This window comes from Electrophorus electricus, chromosome 17 (assembly GCF_041902795.1).
Source record: "Electrophorus electricus isolate QZ-2024a chromosome 17, ASM4190279v1, whole genome shotgun sequence".
Classification (NCBI taxonomy): Eukaryota; Metazoa; Chordata; class Actinopteri; order Gymnotiformes; family Gymnotidae; genus Electrophorus; species Electrophorus electricus.
Window position 1 is genome coordinate 4,645,001 of NC_137513.1, and position 17,184 is coordinate 4,662,184.

The 17,184-nt window shown below is 43.3% G+C and overlaps 2 protein-coding genes across 5 annotated transcripts in view; both read left to right on the top strand.

Moving 5' to 3' along the window:
- lrrc75a (leucine rich repeat containing 75A) overlaps nt 1-11,428 on the top strand; it is a 19,285-nt gene extending 7,857 nt beyond the window's left edge. For 3 of the 4 annotated variants that reach the window (XM_081700124.1, XM_081700121.1, XM_081700120.1), the window contains 3 exons: nt 1,411-1,523; nt 4,637-4,720; nt 8,889-11,428. In XM_081700124.1, coding sequence (XP_081556250.1) covers nt 1,411-1,523; nt 4,637-4,720; nt 8,889-9,723 — 1,032 coding nt within the window. In that variant the 3' untranslated portion in view covers nt 9,724-11,428. The remainder of the gene's footprint in view (nt 1-1,410; nt 1,524-4,636; nt 4,721-8,888) is intronic. The other variant, XM_081700123.1, reaches the window with a different exon arrangement.
- A 731-nt stretch (nt 11,429-12,159) lies between these two features.
- crk (CRK proto-oncogene, adaptor protein) lies at nt 12,160-16,705 on the top strand. Its single transcript, XM_026997785.3, has 3 exons — nt 12,160-12,645; nt 13,626-14,197; nt 14,381-16,705. The coding sequence occupies exons 1-3, from the start codon at nt 12,426-12,428 to the stop codon at nt 14,516-14,518; spliced, it is 930 nt and encodes a 309-aa protein (XP_026853586.1). The 5' UTR covers nt 12,160-12,425; the 3' UTR covers nt 14,519-16,705.
- Nucleotides 16,706-17,184: the final 479 nt, after the last annotated feature.

Below are 17,184 nucleotides of genomic sequence, written 5' to 3' on the forward strand. Positions count from 1 at the left end.
ACCTCAAAAAGTCCACTTCTTTTCTGTTTCCAAATAACTGCACGCACCACAAGCTTCTATAGAAGAAATTGTATACAAATAGTAACCTTGGGACCAAATAAAAACTACATTGTTCAGGAAGGAGGCAGAGATGAATTCCCAGGGACGATTGAACTTTGATTCAACTGTACCCCAAGACAAGAAGGGAAGAAGTGGTAAAGTAGGCATCAGTGTGCCTCTACGTCCACTATTAAGAGAATTCTGCGTGTCAGCGGCTTGAAATGCCAGTGTGAAATGAAGTCCTCGCTCCAGGAGCAGCATAGAAAAAAGCCAGACAGAAGATTGCAGGTTTGATGGTCAGATCAAACATAAATATTTGGCCATAATAATCAGTGCTGAGTGTGAAGAGAAAAGGGCGAGGTTTTTAGTCCAGGGAACAGCATCTCAGCTGTGAAGCATGGGGTTGGCGGTGTCATATTGTGGGGGTGTTTTGCTGGAAAAGGGACTAGAGCACTTTGGAGCAGATTTATGGAGAAATACTGAAGCAATACCTCAAGGCATCAGCCAGAAAGTTCAAGCTTGATCCCAACTGGGTCTTCCAGGAGGATAGTGAAGCATTCCTCCAGACTTGTTGCAAAATGGCTTAAAGACAACAAAGCAACAGTGTTGTGGTGGTTATCACAAAGCCCTAACCTGAATCCCATTGAAAATTTGTGGACTGAACTAATAAGGTGTGTCTGAGCAAGAAGTCCCACAAACCTGACTGAGTCACACCAGTTCTGTCATGACAAATGGGCAAAAAATCCACAGAAGTATTATGAGAAGCTAGTGGAAAGCTAACAGTGGATGCCAGTGTCAGTAAATGCTAACAAAGCATGTGTAACAAACTATCTAAAAATCTTATATAGTAAATAAAACATGAAATAATTCTGTCTCTTGTTTATTATTTTTAGAGTGACCTGTTACAGAGAGGAAATGTATGGTGACATAACGTTGTGAAAGTTTCCATTCGAATGCCTTTGTCCTAGGGGTATATGAAATGTTTTAGCTTCGTATGTATCCCTTTGCTTAAACCTTCGGTGGTGTGCTAGCATAGTGGGTGTGAGTGAGAGTGCGAGGGAACGGAGCCGTGCAGGAAGATTCAATTAACGCATCCGACATGCTCCACAGCCTGCAAACACATGATGTGCTCCTGCATCTTAATGTGACCACACACGCATGCGCGACCGCCATTGCTTGTCAGAGCGAATCCTATGCCTGTGATATAGTGTCTCTGTCAGTCTCCATTGCTCTGCTCTCCTTTCGCTACAGCTGCCAGCAAAATTAGTGGTTTATTTATTTTTTTTCCTGCCACTCTGGTCCACTGCCAGTCCACGTGAACCTGTTCTGTGTGCCGCGTGACTGACACCACTGCCTCTGTCTATTGCTCAGGAGGTGGACTCTCTGGGAGCCATGGAGAAGGTGTGCCGCCAGCTGACCTACCACCTGAGCCCACACTCCCAGTGGAGACGCCAGGGCCTGCTGAAGAGGAAACCCCAGGCCTGGTGAGCACGGAGGGTGAGATGGGGGGAGGAGGAAGGGCTTTTGCTGGATAACGTATCACAGTGGCTAAACAGACATCTTTCTTTCCTTCTGTTGTGCGCTCTCTCTCTCTCTCTCTCTCTCTCTCTCCCCCCAACCGCTGTCTTTGTCGCTCTCTCTTATCTGTTCTCTTCCTCTCCAATAGCCCATTATGTTATCAGTCAGCTCCATCACAGGGAGTGTAGCTTTCCTCAGCTATTTGCTGAGTGCTTAGTGATGGTCAGGGCTGCTCTCCGCTGATGTTCCAATTATATAATAGCCCAGATGATTGAAATGACTTGTCCTCAGACTTATTTGTGGATGACCGACAGTGACCCGCCGTCTCGAGGCCTCATTTATTAATTAAAATGTTTATCGGGAATAAAATAAAGCCTGTGACTCCTTGGAACCCACACTTGTGCTGAGTCATCATTCTTGTGGGACCTTTGCCTGGGCTTGAATCAAAAGCGATGACTTTAAATGTGCTTTCAAGCCCCGCTGGTGCTGAGGAGACAGTATCTGATTCTGCGTTACCAGAGCGGACGCCCACACAAGCCATGCCTCCTCTCTCCCGGCCTGATGTATCAACCAATCTGCTCCACACCGGCGAACGGCCACAGCAATCACTCAGCGGTTGAGTGGGTGACTGAGAGAGGGCCCGCCCCCTGGCTTGCCTCCCTCCAGCCAATCGTGACACGGCTGGACCTCAGCCTGTAGCTGCATACCGGGGAGCCGACGCGTGTTGACGCTGGCGGAGACTCTAGGGGAGTCGTTAGCTCCCCACTCGTCTGTGCCAGTCTTACCGAAGCGCAGGCCCAATGTCTCTCAAGCTTGAACATAGATACGGCTGGATAAAGGTCCTGCGTTGCTCCAGCTCTTTGGTCTTATCTCTGTCCCTACACGCTTCCAGCTTCCATCACAACTGCAGGTCTGTGCTGGAATGTGAAGCGCCATGCTCTGGCCTGACCCAATTAGGGCCGTTTCCTCTTCTACTTTAAGAGCATCCGAATTTAATGCTCGCCGTGTGGACAGAAACAATGCAGTGCCTAGGGGAGGGTTTATTTGCGGTTAGCAGCTTACTATTTGTTTGTTTGTTTGTTTGTTTGTTTGTTTGTTATTGTAGCAGAAAAGGCAGCAGCTGATGGTATGCGGAAGGTGTGGTTAGCCAGCCTCTCCGTGTCCCGTCTGCAATCTTTCTGCAGCTGATTTGTTTGAGTACATTTGATGCCGTTTGTAGAAATAGACCGAAACCTGTCAAGGAAGTGGAAGGTGCCGTACTGTGAACCTCAACGAATGTGTGCCACCCTAAAAAGACGCAGCTGATCACTGGTCTTGGGCTGTCGCAGTGCTATGTTTAGGCAGTAGATGGGTCTTTAGTATTCCCAAGATCTGAGAGAATCTGAGTCAAGGGCCCCGGAAGAGCAGCCTGTACCTTGGAGGATCCTCACCATGACTTTCAGCTCCTTTTTCATCAGCCAGTCCACCTGTAGGGGTGCTGATCAGGACAGTTCTTGGGACCATTCGATTCTTTTGTCTGTTCTGTCCACATGCTGCTCTGTGTTTTGCACGAAATCAACATGTTTATCTTAAGTCATTACCATTGCTTCATTTGAAAAAAAATCTCATCCAAATTACAAGGTGCCTTTCGCCCACACAGCCATTTGAATTATTCATCTCGCTCTTTTAATTGTATAAGAAGCACTGGTTTGTTCCACTGGTTTGTCCCTATCTGTCTGCTCCATCACTCGCTCCATTTTCTCAAGCCTTCGCTCATATTAGTTCCTCCAGCCAGATTTTCTAGTGTTTCGAGTACATTGGACATCAATGTATTGCTGTGTTAATCAGATTTTGGTAGCTGCGACTTTAGAAAAATGAACAGTATGGCTAGTACACAGGACAATTACAGAACACTTTCCCCAGTCTATTTGCAGATCTAGTTTTTCACAAACCACGTTAAACAGTCCTCTCCCTGTATTCACAAAAACTGTGTTTTTCAGCCCCATCACTATTGATATTTTAATATTTAAGTATTTTGTAACAATAACGTAACAATAATAAATCCAAAATCTTCAAAAATAGTATTATTATTATAAAATAGTTATTATAAAATAGTTTGGTTTTGTTGACAAGTGTTAATTTTATGTGTATAAATATGTTTTTATTACCTATTTATGCATTTTCTAAAGCCTACTATTTAGAGTGTGAGACTCTATGTAGTAACTCTTATGTGGAATGACCCATATAGCAAATATAGCAAATAAAATATGATTTATCTTTTGCATGTAACCCAACTAAAATCCCTGAATTGCCGCAGATGACGGTGACATTGGCCCATGTGTGGAGGTGGAACTGAGCATTAGGCTGGACTGAAGTGCTGGACGCTAGCAGCTGCCTGGTCTGTCTGCACTGCTGTCTACAACTCTGAGCTCAGTTCATAAGTGCTCATAATGACCCACATGGAGCTGATGAGGAGTGGCTCTTGTCTGAGCACACAGACAGACCTTTGGCTTCCTCTGGAGGAAGAAACAACAATAAGAGTCTTTATGTAGCGAACAGTGAAGGGTGCAATGAATTTAATATCCAACTTAACTGACAGTGTACACTTGTGAGAGAAGCGGGACTGTGAGTGTGTGTGTGTGTGTGTGTATATGTCTGTGTGTGTGTGTGTATATGTCTGTGTGTGTGTGTATATGTCTGTGTGTGTGTGTATATGTCTGTGTGTGTGTGTATATGTCTGTGTGTGTGTGTGTATATGTCTGTGTGTGTGTGTGTATATGTCTGTGTGTGTGTGTGTGTGTGTGTATATGTCTGTGTGTGTATATGTCTGTGTGTGTGTGTGTGTGTGTGTGTGTGTGAGTGTGTGTGTGTGAGTGTGTGTGTGTGTGTTTTTGTGTGTGTGTGTGTGAGTGTGCACGCATATGTATGCACATGTGTGGATTTCATGCTTTCATGCATGTGTAATAGCTTTGATACGGAGCTCTAGAGAGTCGAGGCGGGTGGATCTGCTATTTGCTGTTGAGAACCGATGCCGTCATCTCCCGGGAATGTCTGGTCTTGCTCTGCTCTTCCCCCCCATCAACTTTCTCCTCTTCTCCAGTGCACCCCTCCATCCAGGCCAGGAGCTTCTTCTCCTGACGTGCTGCTCCTCTCTGGCCCCGTCGCTCCCTTCCTCTCTGACCCTGTAGGTTTCCTGCACTCTCCTCCTCTCCTCCTCTTATCTGCTGTATGTAGGGCCAGCTCCGGGGTCGGACTCTGATATGCAGAAGAACTGCTGCATTAGTACTCTATTAGCATTCACTCACAGTCTCCTGCTAGTTGCACTCTCTCTCTCTCTCTCTCTCTCTCTCTCTCTCTCTCTCTCTCTCTCTCTCTTTCCCTTTTAATGCTAGCACTGCCCGTCTGGTTCAGATCAGGACTAAATCAGACATCCTCTTCAGCATTTCAGCCCCTTCTTTCTAGGTGCCTGTAACAGTAATATTACTAAAAATATTATTATTAATATTAATAGTAATAACATTATTCATAAAATTAAAAATGAGTCCACAGAACAAGGTTCCTAAAACCGCATTAGCCCAGTAATAAAAATCAAGTTTTTTTCTGTTAGCATTAAACTCCTAATCAAATTAATTACACTTCATAGACTCATTAGGAAGAAATCACTTTCCTCTGCAAATGGTTGATTATTACTATTCTTCTGTAACCCTACATCATTATGGAGTGACCTTCCTTCCTTCGCATTATTATGTCGCCATGAATGGTTGCTGAATTGCATTGTGTTGAATTGTACTGCTGACTGAAATGCCTTCCTAACACCTGTGTTTCTCACACCCACCCACCCACCTATTGTCAGAGCCAACATCTCTGCTTTTATTCATATGTACAAACATATTAATCAAGATTGTTTACTCAATTCCCATCGTCACCTTTGTTGCTTAGTAGACTATAGAGCAACTGCCCACATCTCTGCTCCCCCCTCTCGTTGTCCTCCAAAGCCTCTAACTTTAGTGTTTCCTGCTGTGCACATGAAGGGTGACACTGATATCACCCCTGCCTGCACTTGCACTGGAAGCATTCCCCTACACACCTGCTGCCTGATCTGGATAATTGATCTGGAGAGAGAGAAAAAAAGGAGCAAGTAAGTGAAGGGCAGAGATTTGCAGATGATAAAATAATGTACATCTAGGGTTAGGGTTAGGGTAAGGGTTAGGGTTAGTGTTAGGGTTAGGGTTAGGGTTAGGGTTAGGGTAAGGGTTAGGGTAAGGGTTAGGGTTAGGGTTAGGGTAAGGGTTAGGGTAAGGGTTAGGGTTAGGGTTAGGGTTAGGGTAAGGGTTAGGGTAAGGGTTAGGGTTAGGGTTAGGGTAAGGGTTAGGGTTAGGGTTAGGGTTAGGGTTAGGGTAAGGGTTAGTGTTAGGGTTAGGGTAAGGGTTAGGGTAAGGGTTAGGGTAAGGGTTAGTGTTAGGGTTAGGGTAAGGGTTAGTGTTAGGGTTAGGATAAGGGTTAGGGTAATGGTTAGAGTTAGAGTAATGGTTAGGGTAATGTTAGGATAAGGGTTAGGGTAAGGGTTAGGGTAATGGTTAGAGTTAGAGTAATGGTTAGGGTAATGTTAGGATAAGGGTTAGGGTAAGGGTTAGGGTAATGGTTAGAGTTAGAGTAATGGTTATGGTAAGGTTAGGGTTAGGGTAAGGGTTAGGGTAAGGGTTAGGGTTAGGGTTAGGGTAAGGGTTAGGGTAAGGGTTAGGGTTAGGGTTAGGGTAAGGGTTAGGGTAAGGGTTAGGGTTAGGGTTAGGGTTAGGGTAAGGGTTAGGGTAAGGGTTAGGGTTAGGGTAAGGGTTAGGGTAAGGGTTAGGGTTAGGGTTAGGGTTAGGGTAAGGTTAGGGTAAGGGTTAGGGTAAGGGTTAGGGTAAGGGTTAGGGTAAGGGTTAGGGTTAGGGTTAGGGTTAGGGTAAGGGTTAGGGTAAGGGTTAGGGTAAGGGTTAGGGTTAGGGTAAGGGTAAGGGTTAGTGTTAGGGTTAGGGTAAGGGTTAGGGTAAGGGTTAGTGTTAGGGTTAGGGTAAGGGTTAGTGTTAGGGTTAGGATAAGGGTTAGGGTAATGGTTAGAGTTAGAGTAATGGTTAGGGTAATGTTAGGATAAGGGTTAGGGTAAGGGTAAGGGTTAGGGTTAGGGTTAGGGTTAGGGTTAGGATTACTGCGTGAGAAGGACTTTTGATTGGCTGCTGAGGGGGTTAGGGTTAGGGTTAGGTTAGGGTTAGGGTTAGGGTAAGGGTTAGGGTAATGGTTAGGGTTAGGGTAATGGTTAGAGTTAGAGTAATGGTTAGGGTAATGTTAGGATAAGGGTTAGGGTTAGGGTTAGGGTAAGGGTTAGGGTTAGGATTACTGCGTGAGAAGGACTTTTGATTGGCTGCTGAGGGGGGTGGGTTAAAACTGCATGGGTGAAACAGCATGTGTCCTTGTGTGAGGAGATGCAGCAACGTCATGTCTGATTCTAAATGCTCTTCCTCCTTCTGCTCACTTATTCTCAGCTCTTTATCACCACTCCTCCTTCTCCAGTGGCAGGAGTGCCCTTGGAGCCCTTCAGCATCGGGTGTCTTTTGGTTCACAGGCGCCAACTCACATCTTGTGTTTCATTTTAAGGAATCATTCACATTTAGTAAGCCACAATACTGTGGCTTACTAAATTTACAAGCCGCCATTGATGTGCCATTACGTAACACGTTTTTTTAATGACTGCCGTAGCAGCTCAGCAGGTCTCGTATGGAAAGGTTTCATGAATAACTTATCTTGCATAATTACATGTTTATTTGGTCAGTTTTGTTGCCTTATAAGAGTTAATATGTCTCAAAAAGAATGAGTCGTATTTTCTCAATTATATAAAAGGGAAACATCAAGTTGACAGTTCTGAGATGGAGCAGAGGTGGGAGGGCTGGGTCACTCGTCCAGAGTTGATGAGGAGTGTGGGATTTGGCCTCTGGTCCAGAAAAGAGAATTTGACCTTTTCCCTGACAGCATCGTTATTTGTCTTTGCTGGGCCAGCAACAGAATCAGAGGATCTGTAGGGGAGAAAACTCAGAGGGAATGGAAACTCATGAGGTCATCCTCACATGACCATGTAGTGCTGAAGTATGAGAACGACTCCTCCTCACTCTGCTGACAGAGAGCAGTGGAGTCTACAGCTTGCAAGCTTCTCTGAATCTGCTGCATTGAGATGTGACTGTGACTCATCAGAGCCAAATACTGGCACAAATGCCTTGTTTTCCCTCAACTCCTCACACTCCACGGGGTAGAGGCCCTCTTTTAATATGCACCATGAAAAGAGGGGGCTTTAAACACCAAACCAGGTGCCACCAAATATTTGAAATCAAGGTGCTTTTTGTAGGTGCTTAATTGTCAGAAGAGCTTTCTAGAGACATTTGGAGTCCTTTTGATATTATCAGCTTTTGAAATGTGAAATATACGAATATATATAAATGCTGAGCTTGAGGCCCATCAATATTAAACCCTTTATTTCAGGTTTTATTCACTCAAACACAACAGGCTCTGATCCCCTTCCCTCTACCAGCGTGCCCAGAAGGCAGCAGCATTTTTCAGATCTTTGGTCATAATTGAGTTCAGCTCCTCTCTGCCCTGTATGACTACGCGGTCCGTTTACTATGTTCGTCGGTGCCAAATGATATCCATGTGCGCCTCTACTTTTCCTTTTTAAGGCTGTTTACATGGTGCCTGCAACCCCTCCCGCTCCTTTTGCCTGAGCTCACACACTGGAATGTCAGTGATCCCCACTGCACTTATTTTTAGCGCTCGACGTGTGCAGTGAGTGGCTGTGCCTCTCTCACTCTCGTTGGCGCTGTTTCTGCGCTCTCCCCCCAAAATAAACATCTGCAGACTTTGCTCTCGCACGTTACCTCCTTGCTGTCACTTGGAGCAGCTCACTGCTGGATTTCGAGAAACTTGATAGAGCTTTTGAAATTGTGATAATGATTTCCCAGCCAATATATTGACATATTAGTGTAATGATCACTTTGCTTAGTCCATTGCCACTCCTCCATGACATCTTTTGTTACTGCATCATGCTATGCTATACACCCATGATACTACAAATGAAATGCTCAGTAAATAGCAGATTAGCAGGTGAAAAGAATCAGGTGTGTCAAAAAAAAATGTGCAAGGGAAAATTTACTTCTTTCAGTTTCCATCTGTCCTTAGACCCTATCAGGCTTGCTTTAACCTTGCTTTCAGTCATGAGCTGGCTTCTTAGATTAATTTATTTTCTGAAGATGTTTTTTGGTTCAGGTTCAGCAGTAGGCCTGGTTGTCTTGACTGAATCTCTCTCTTTCTGTATCTCTTTCTTTTAGTCTGAAAGCCGTCCTCTCCAGCCCACCTGCGGGTGGGGCGCTGGACCTCTCTGGTATTCCTCTGGGGGTTAAAGACATGGAGCGCCTATGCGCCCACCTGCAGCGTCACGCCTCCCGCATCTCCAGTCTGGAGCTAGGCTTCACCGAGCTCACGGATGAGGCCTTCGTCATCCTGCTTCCTACGCTGGCTGCGCTGCCCCACCTGGAGACCCTAGCCCTCAATGGCAATCGGCTGACACGCGCTGTGCTCAAGGAGCTCACAGACACGTTGAAGGACACCGAGAGCTTCCCCAGCATCACGTGGATCGACCTGGGCAACAACGTGGACATCTTCTGCCTGCCGCAGCCCTTTCTGGTGAGCCTGCGCAAACGCTGCCCCAAGCAGGGAAACCTGCCCACCATCCTTGAGTTTGGAGAGAGCCAGGCCAGCGAGCCGGAAGGCCGCGCGGCTGCGGACGTAGATGACATGGACGACGACACAAACGGGACGCTGAGCGGCGGCGAGCTCCGGTCCGAGGTGGACGGCGAGATGGACGGCGAGACGGAGATAGAGGAGATGATGGAGGAGCTACTGGACTTTGACAGGGAGGTGCAAGGCAGGGATGAGGTGGAGGAGGACAGCATGTGGACCTTGGAGGAGAGGAGGGCCACAGGGGGGCCATCCGGAGGGCATAACAGTCAGAAGAGGGCCGTGAAGGCTGAGGGTGAGGAGGACACCAGGAGCCGGAGCTCACAGCTGTCCTGCTCCAGCCAGTCACAGGACTCGTCTGCAGCCTTCGAGCCACCAAAGGACATCTCGGATCAGGCAGCACAGTCTTCAGGTCACCTGACCTGAGCAGAAGTGCTGCTTCACTTAGAAATTGCAACCTTTAAACCTGGGAACAGGAGAAAAAGAGACCCAGCTCAGCTTTGGACTGTTTATGGGTCAGTGATTCTCTGAAGAGCCAAGTGTGTCCAGCTAGTGTCCAGCTAACACATTTATGGGGTATTACAGCTGCTTAAAAAAAAAAAAAAAAAAAAAAAAAAAAGAGATACTCTGGTAAATTGATATGTTGTATGATGCATAAAACAACAGTGCTTACCAGGTATAGAAGTTATGTACAGTACAATATCCAGTGCAGTTTAAATGCTTCTCTTTCAGGTATTGCCCCTTAGATATTCTATTCTAACCATGGACCATTACCTATGTGCCTGTTGGACCTTGTTGGAGAGGAGTGTGTGCAAACATGCGTGCTTGTGCATGTGTGGAAGTCTGAATGAGAATGTGTGCATGTGCTTTTCCATTGCACACAGTGACTGAGACAGAGAGGTGATCAATGAAAAAACTCACCAGCCATAAATTATTAGTTAAACCTGGACATATCTCAAGGTGTTTCCCTCTATGCATCTGTTTGTAAGTCCCATGCCCAGCAGCCTAAAACCTGCATGTCTCCCCATGTCACAGTGCACCTGAGCTCAAGGATCTCCTGGAGAAAAGACAAAGCCAAATATTTCACAGAGATGCCGCCCCAAGTTTGACTTAAGAAAAAACGGAGTGCTTTATGAAGGAACAGCGCCAAAGAAAGAGCAAGAGAGTAGCTTGTATCAAACATAACCGTTGTTGGAGTATTTTGAATAGTGACAATTAAAATGTCAAAGGTTTGCTCTTCTGTTCATAGAAACATTCTAGCCTCTTGGATTTAATTGCTGTATAATTGCTATTTATTTGTGATATTTTTATTCCAATCATCAGATCCTTATAATCCAAAGTTCATTACATTTAATCATTTGGAATATCCATTTGGGAATTAAGTATTGATACAGTTCTATAATGTGGATGTCTTCATCAGGACTTTTTTTTTTGTTTGAGCTGTCATTCACATTTCCTACTGTGCTTACTTGTTGTGAATAAGCCAAATCTTTCAATGCCATATTGCTTCCTTACAGAATTTATGTAATAAATATTGTCTCATTTTGCAGGGATATAAATTGCATTGTTTATTATTGTAGTCTTACTGTAACCTTTTCTAGCCTTTTCTGGTTATCACACAACATTTTCATTATAATACTTATATAATCAAAATAGGATAATAGGTGTAGTTTGTGGGTTTTATTCTTTTGAACCTTCAAGCATATTCCTTCACTTAAAGGGAGGGGGGTTATAGGCCTTATAATTGTGCCCATCATTGCATCCAAAGTTTCGTATAGGCTAATAACACAGACAGTATTTTCACAAAGAGCTGTGCAGTATTTTAAAAACACAGTACAGTGTAAAACGAATACATTTACACATGCATATAACTAGAAACTTTAAAAAATATTAAAAATCTATGTGACCATTTAGACTGCACATAATTAAACAAACCACTTTGTAGTTTATTGATCGAAATGACTATATAAGCAGAAACCCCAGGACGAAAAAAAACCACGGTCTTGGCTTGTTTGTCAGTAAACAAGGTTGTAACAGTTGTAACAGTAACTACAATAAATGTGTGGAAAACAAACATTGTAAAGAAGAAAACATGTAATTGCCAATAGACTAAATAAACATTCAATGGTTATACTTGACTCTTGCTTAGTCATTTTGAACATTATCTTAATGGGACGGATTTACCATAAATGTTATGACCTTAGATTCGCTGATATTGGAAGCGTCCTTAGAGCATGCAGCCGCAGCCGATGGCGACATTCAGTGGCCATTCGAGCCATTGCAAAACTAATAATGATAAAAAAATACTAATAAAAAAGTAATTTAATCTAAAAGCATAGATAGATAGATAGATAGATAGATAGATAGATAGATAGATAGATAGATAGATAGATAGATAGATAGATAGATAGATAGATAGATAGATAGATAGATAGATAGATAAGAATTCTTTTGGTTTGGTTAACAATTAGTCTAGCATTTAGCCTCTAGACAGAATAGTAGAAGAATCTAGAAGAATCCTCACTTTCAAAGAACAACGAGACATTTTACTACTCGATACCACTGATATGGAATAAAAGCATCTTTGTATTGAATAAACAATAGATCTGCTCTGGATAACCAAACAAATAAAAATGGGTGCCAGGTATGTTTGGATCGGTGAACAGTTTTCACTTGTGTTTTTATTGTATCTGGATAGGACGGGACGTTCCCCGTGTTTATTCGCCCTTGGTACCGCGTATGTTCACGGTGACCTTATCAATATGGCTATCTTTGGAAACTTTGGGCATCGCTTACGTCACATCCGGGAAATAAGGGCAAAAAATGTTTCCCTTGTCCGCCATTTCAAATATTTGAACTTCCCCAGTGACAACTTCTAGTGGAAGAGGGTTGGCTCTGGCAAAATTAACTGATAATCCGGCAGAGCTGGCGTGGTTTATTTTGCACATGTGCACCAGAGTCTCAGCGCTTCTACCGGGTCGGTTTGAGTAAATGTGAACACTGGGCACATTTGAAACGCGTCTTTAACAGCGAGAAGGCGGTAAAGTTTTTGTATGAGTTGAGTCGCCGTTGCGGACACGGAGAGGCGAAGACAAGGCCCGTGAAGCCTCGGCTTGTGGGTGGCAGTCATGGCCGGAAATTTTGACGCGGAGGACCGCGGCAGCTGGTACTGGGGAAAACTGAGTCGACAGGAGGCGGTTTCGCTCCTGCAGGGACAGAGACATGGTGTGTTTTTAGTGAGGGACTCCATTACCAGTCCTGGAGACTACGTGCTCTCCGTTTCAGAAAACTCTAAAGTCTCTCATTATATAATCAACAGCATCAGCAGCCATCGGCAGTCCGGTCCAGGTAAGGTGTGCGTAGTACATGGGTCTAACTGGCCTGCTACCGCCTAGTACTAACTCGTATAAGGGATAACGCAAAGCAGCACCCAGCTTCCTAACGATAGCTCCTTTATAGGTAGCTAACTATGTAGGTCCATCTCCGCAACAAATTTTTTTTTTTTTTTTTTAAATACCACTGGTTCGTAGATGATCTGGTCGCACTGACTGTGCTTGTCATTTCATTTGGATCATTTGCGCTAAATGCTTCGGATTTGGCTTCAGATGGCAGCTACTGGCAGACATCCGTAGCGACAATATTGGGGGGGGGGCGAAATGGTGAAAAGTAGTCAGCTATGGTTACTAGTCGAGTGAAGTTATCTTAAAATAGTCTGACGTCGCTGACGCTTCAAATTGAACAATGTAGTTAGCCGGCTAGCTTTTGAATGTATTTTTATTTTGCCTGGGAAATACAAAGTAGGCAGTCCTTGCTTGAGAGAGAACAGCTACCACGGTATACATCGTAAGTAGTAGTAATTAATCGGTAATGCATTTGTGCCGACAGGGTAAAGAGAAAAGGGGTGTAACGGCGTGATTTGTACGCCATCCACATTACATGCTTGCGCATGCGTATCATTTAGCTAGCATGGACTTGCCAACACTCGCTAATACATCACGTTGTAGCGATCGTTTTAAGATATTTACGGTCATCATATAGATAATGTCTTAATTCGTGACCCAGAGGCATCTAATAAATTATTCTAATTCATTATGTGCACCCATTAAGAGTTTAAGTGCCTATTAAACCGTTATGTTAAACCTAGTCATGTCGATATGTTAATATAAGCGGTATTAAAAAGAATTGGAGGCAGGACACAGTTTGCAAATGTTTCTCTTTTCATTTAACGCCATAAATAGATTTGGTATACTCCATACTTTGAGCCATGACTGTTTTCTTCGATACTTGGGTAGTTTCTGAACTTGATCCACTGTTCATCTACATTTCAGGACTGACTACCTCTCGATTTCGGATTGGAGACCAAGAATTTGATGCCCTCCCTGCTCTGCTGGAGTTTTATAAGATACACTACTTGGACACCACTACATTAATCGAACCCATCAACAAAGCCAAGCACTCCTCAGTCATCGGTGTCGGCACAGGGACGGGAGGGGGTCCCCAGAGGCTTGAGGAAGAGTATGTCCGTGCTCTCTTCGACTTCCCTGGCAACGATGATGAGGACCTTCCGTTTCGAAAGGGCGATGTCCTCCGGGTGCTGGAGAAGCCAGAAGAGCAGTGGTGGAATGCTCAGAATTCCGAGGGCCGCGTGGGGATGATCCCTGTGCCCTACGTGGAGAAATTCCGCCCAGCTTCTCCAACGTCGGGGTCTCTGGGCAGCGGGGGGACCGGCACTGTGGGAAATTCAGATGGCCACAATTCCCAATCCCCTCCTCTGCTGGGAGAGCCAGGCCAGTATGCCCAACCCACGTCTTTGCCCAACCTGCAGAATGGGCCCGTCTTGGCCAGGGCAGTTCAGAAGAGAGTACCCAATGCCTATGACAAGACAGCTCTTGCTTTAGAGGTACAAAGTTATGTCTTCTTTACTTTAACCGTGGCTATATTTTAATGTCTCATTCATGTCATTTTCTCACTGGACACTTTTGTTTGGATATGTTTTATTTGTTTTTGTTTGGATGAATTTGTGACATCTATGTCCAGTCTTGTTCTCTTGTTCTCACACTGGCGTTGTGATGCTTTACTTCAGGTCGGTGACTTGGTGATGGTGACTAAGATCAATGTAAACGGCCAGTGGGAGGGTGAGTGCAAGGGGAAGCGTGGTCATTTTCCCTTCACGCACGTGCGCTTACTGGATCAGCACAACCCAGAGGATGACCCGAGCTGAAAGCAGACACTGTCCTCTGTACAGCCCTTAGATGCACACGCCCTGTCCTCACGCCTAATAACTGACCTGCTCAAGGGTAGCCTCTTCAACTAGATCCTTTTTTATTTTGTCTGTCCTGTCACCGTTTTGTGCCATGATTTCATTCACACCAATATATACAACATCTGCAGTAATTTTCCTATTAGTACATATGCAATGATTTGAAGTTACTTAGACACTAAACACCATGGACATCTCTGTAAATTTCCATAAGCAGAACATTTGGAGTGTGGCTTGTGAGATTGAAAGAGGAGATGTCTGCTTGGACTCATAACCGTTTGGTGTGGCTGTAAGGGACTGTTCTATGTTTGAGTAGCATACACTACTTGGTGAAAAATGACTGCTTTGATAGGGATTGATTTTGAGCCCTTATCACACTACAAGTTTATTATCTGCCATGTGATTATATACAAGGTGTCTGAAGTAGTAGTACTGGTCATATATTAATGTTTACCATTACGTGCTTAATTTGTATTCCTTGTGCACATAGAAGTATTTCATTTGAGTTATTAGTTAAAATGTCCCCTTTGTTTTCTGTTGAGCAGTTCTGGACAATGAAGAAAACTTGATTCTGAAGACAAAAATCAGTTTTGATAAACAAGCACACATCTTTACTGTTTGATTTAAACGTGACTTTTCTTGAAGTTTATATAAAAGTAGTATATGTAACAGTTCTCTGGAATGCCCCCACTAAAGTCCCTACGTGCAGATGCTTCTTGAACACTACTTAAATGTATACTGTAAGATTGTCACTGTGTAAAGTGTGAACCCGAAGCCTCGAACATGTCCCTCTTTTGAACTGTCTTGCACGTAACGATGCCTTTCATTTATGATTGCTTAATGCATCTGCTCCAGCAGAATCAGTGTAATTTTCCCACAATGTTTGCAGTCATACTTCACTGCTTCCTAATTGCATTTTCACCCAAGAGGTTATCTGCAGTCACTCGTTATAACACAGATAATTCCTTTAACCAGTTGTTTGCCAATTACAGTTGCTCAAAAACAGTAATGTCTTGGATCTAGCCTAATAACTAAGATGAAACTTGGAACAATAGTGCACTAGTATGTTCAAGTGAGATTTGAGACAAACCCTTTCTTAATAGGTATTTAAACATTGTATTTCACTGACTGCAGCTGCTTAACTTTTTTTTTTTTTTTTTTTTTTTTTTATGAATTAATGAACCAATGCATGGACTAAATCACTAATTGAAAGACTTTCAGAAAACACTCAGCATTCATGTGTGCAATTCCTAAAATGCCTGTAATTAACTATGTTCAATCATGTAAATGGGGACAATCACCAGAGACATTTTAAGACATTTTAAGTCAGAGGAAATTTGAAGGCGATATATGATGCAGCCTTATAATAGATCGTGGAGCAGACATATTTTTTCACATAAGTCATTAAAGAAGGGTTTCCCAGGATTTTTGAGGCCTATGTGCAAACTGGGTCTAGTATTCCACTATGGAGCAAAAATAATTTTTTTTTCAGTAGGGACCTGTGCTGGCAATACTTGTGAAAGCTGATCCCAGTTTAATAAATGTTTCAAAAAGGCCATAAAACTGTAATGGTCAGACTGTAACAGTGGACAGGTTGACCAACCAGCAGAAATGGAAAATTCCCAGATATCTGGAAGGTTTCCAGACCAAAGGAGCATTAAGAGCTTGATTTCTTAGCTAATTTGATTTCTTTGTTTGTCATGGAAGATTACCTATAGGTAAACTTAAACTGTGTTGAACCATGATCCATAAAGGTTTGACACCAGCTTTCACTACTTGGGAGCACATTCAGGTTTTGTTGTTGTTTTTTATTTTTATCATTAATATTTGTTACACTCTAGATTGAAACCTAATTTTACAGCTGCCATTCCGAAGTGTCCTGTTCTTTCTCATAAGCCAAAGGTCTTACTAATGCACCTCAGAATTACCACTTTTAACCTGTGGCTAAGATGACAGAAGTTTCTCTGTACATTTTATTTGTACCTGAAGTATTATGTTTAATGTCTTCAACAGAAAACATAACGTCATATTGTGATGTTAATTTATGTTCATTTAAGCCCTTCACAGATCACCTTAAATGTGGATAATGTTTTGATCAGCCTGTACATCAAAGGAAGATAACCTCAATAGTAAACCATTTTAAACCCATTTCCTTTGACTTTCAATGTCTTTGAACACACATCTAATATCAATTATTCACAATCATATATATTTCTAAACGTAGGATTTAGGGTTTATCATCAGATCACATGACAAACTGGTATCTATTGGAAAATGTCTATAAATATGCAACTTGCTGCATGGCACTTTGTGTATGTCTTAGAAAATATCCCACTTAATAGATCACAGAATTATTTGAAGCTTAAACACACTCTTGTACACACACATTTTGCCAAAAGTCCAATAATACCTTGCCACAAATGTTACATAATCAAATCTAGATATTTTTATTTTAATATGCATTTTAAAAAAACTCACATTGTGCATTTCTGCATTTGTAGTTTTGTTTGGGGGGGAAAAAAGGTTGCTACCTTCTGAAGTTCACATGGTGGAGAGAGACAGGCTACATTTCAAATTTCAAGATTGGAAGTGTATTACCAGTTAGTGAGCCAACTGGCTGAGATTTA

Coding starts and splice junctions, on each gene's coding strand:
- crk (XM_026997785.3), top strand. CDS start 12,426: ATGGCCGGAAATTTTGACGCGGAGGACCGCGGCAGCTGGTACTGGGGA. Junction 12,646..13,625: donor CCATCGGCAGTCCGGTCCAG/GTAAGGTGTGCG, acceptor TCTACATTTCAG/GACTGACTACCTCTCGATTT. Junction 14,198..14,380: donor AGACAGCTCTTGCTTTAGAG/GTACAAAGTTAT, acceptor GCTTTACTTCAG/GTCGGTGACTTGGTGATGGT.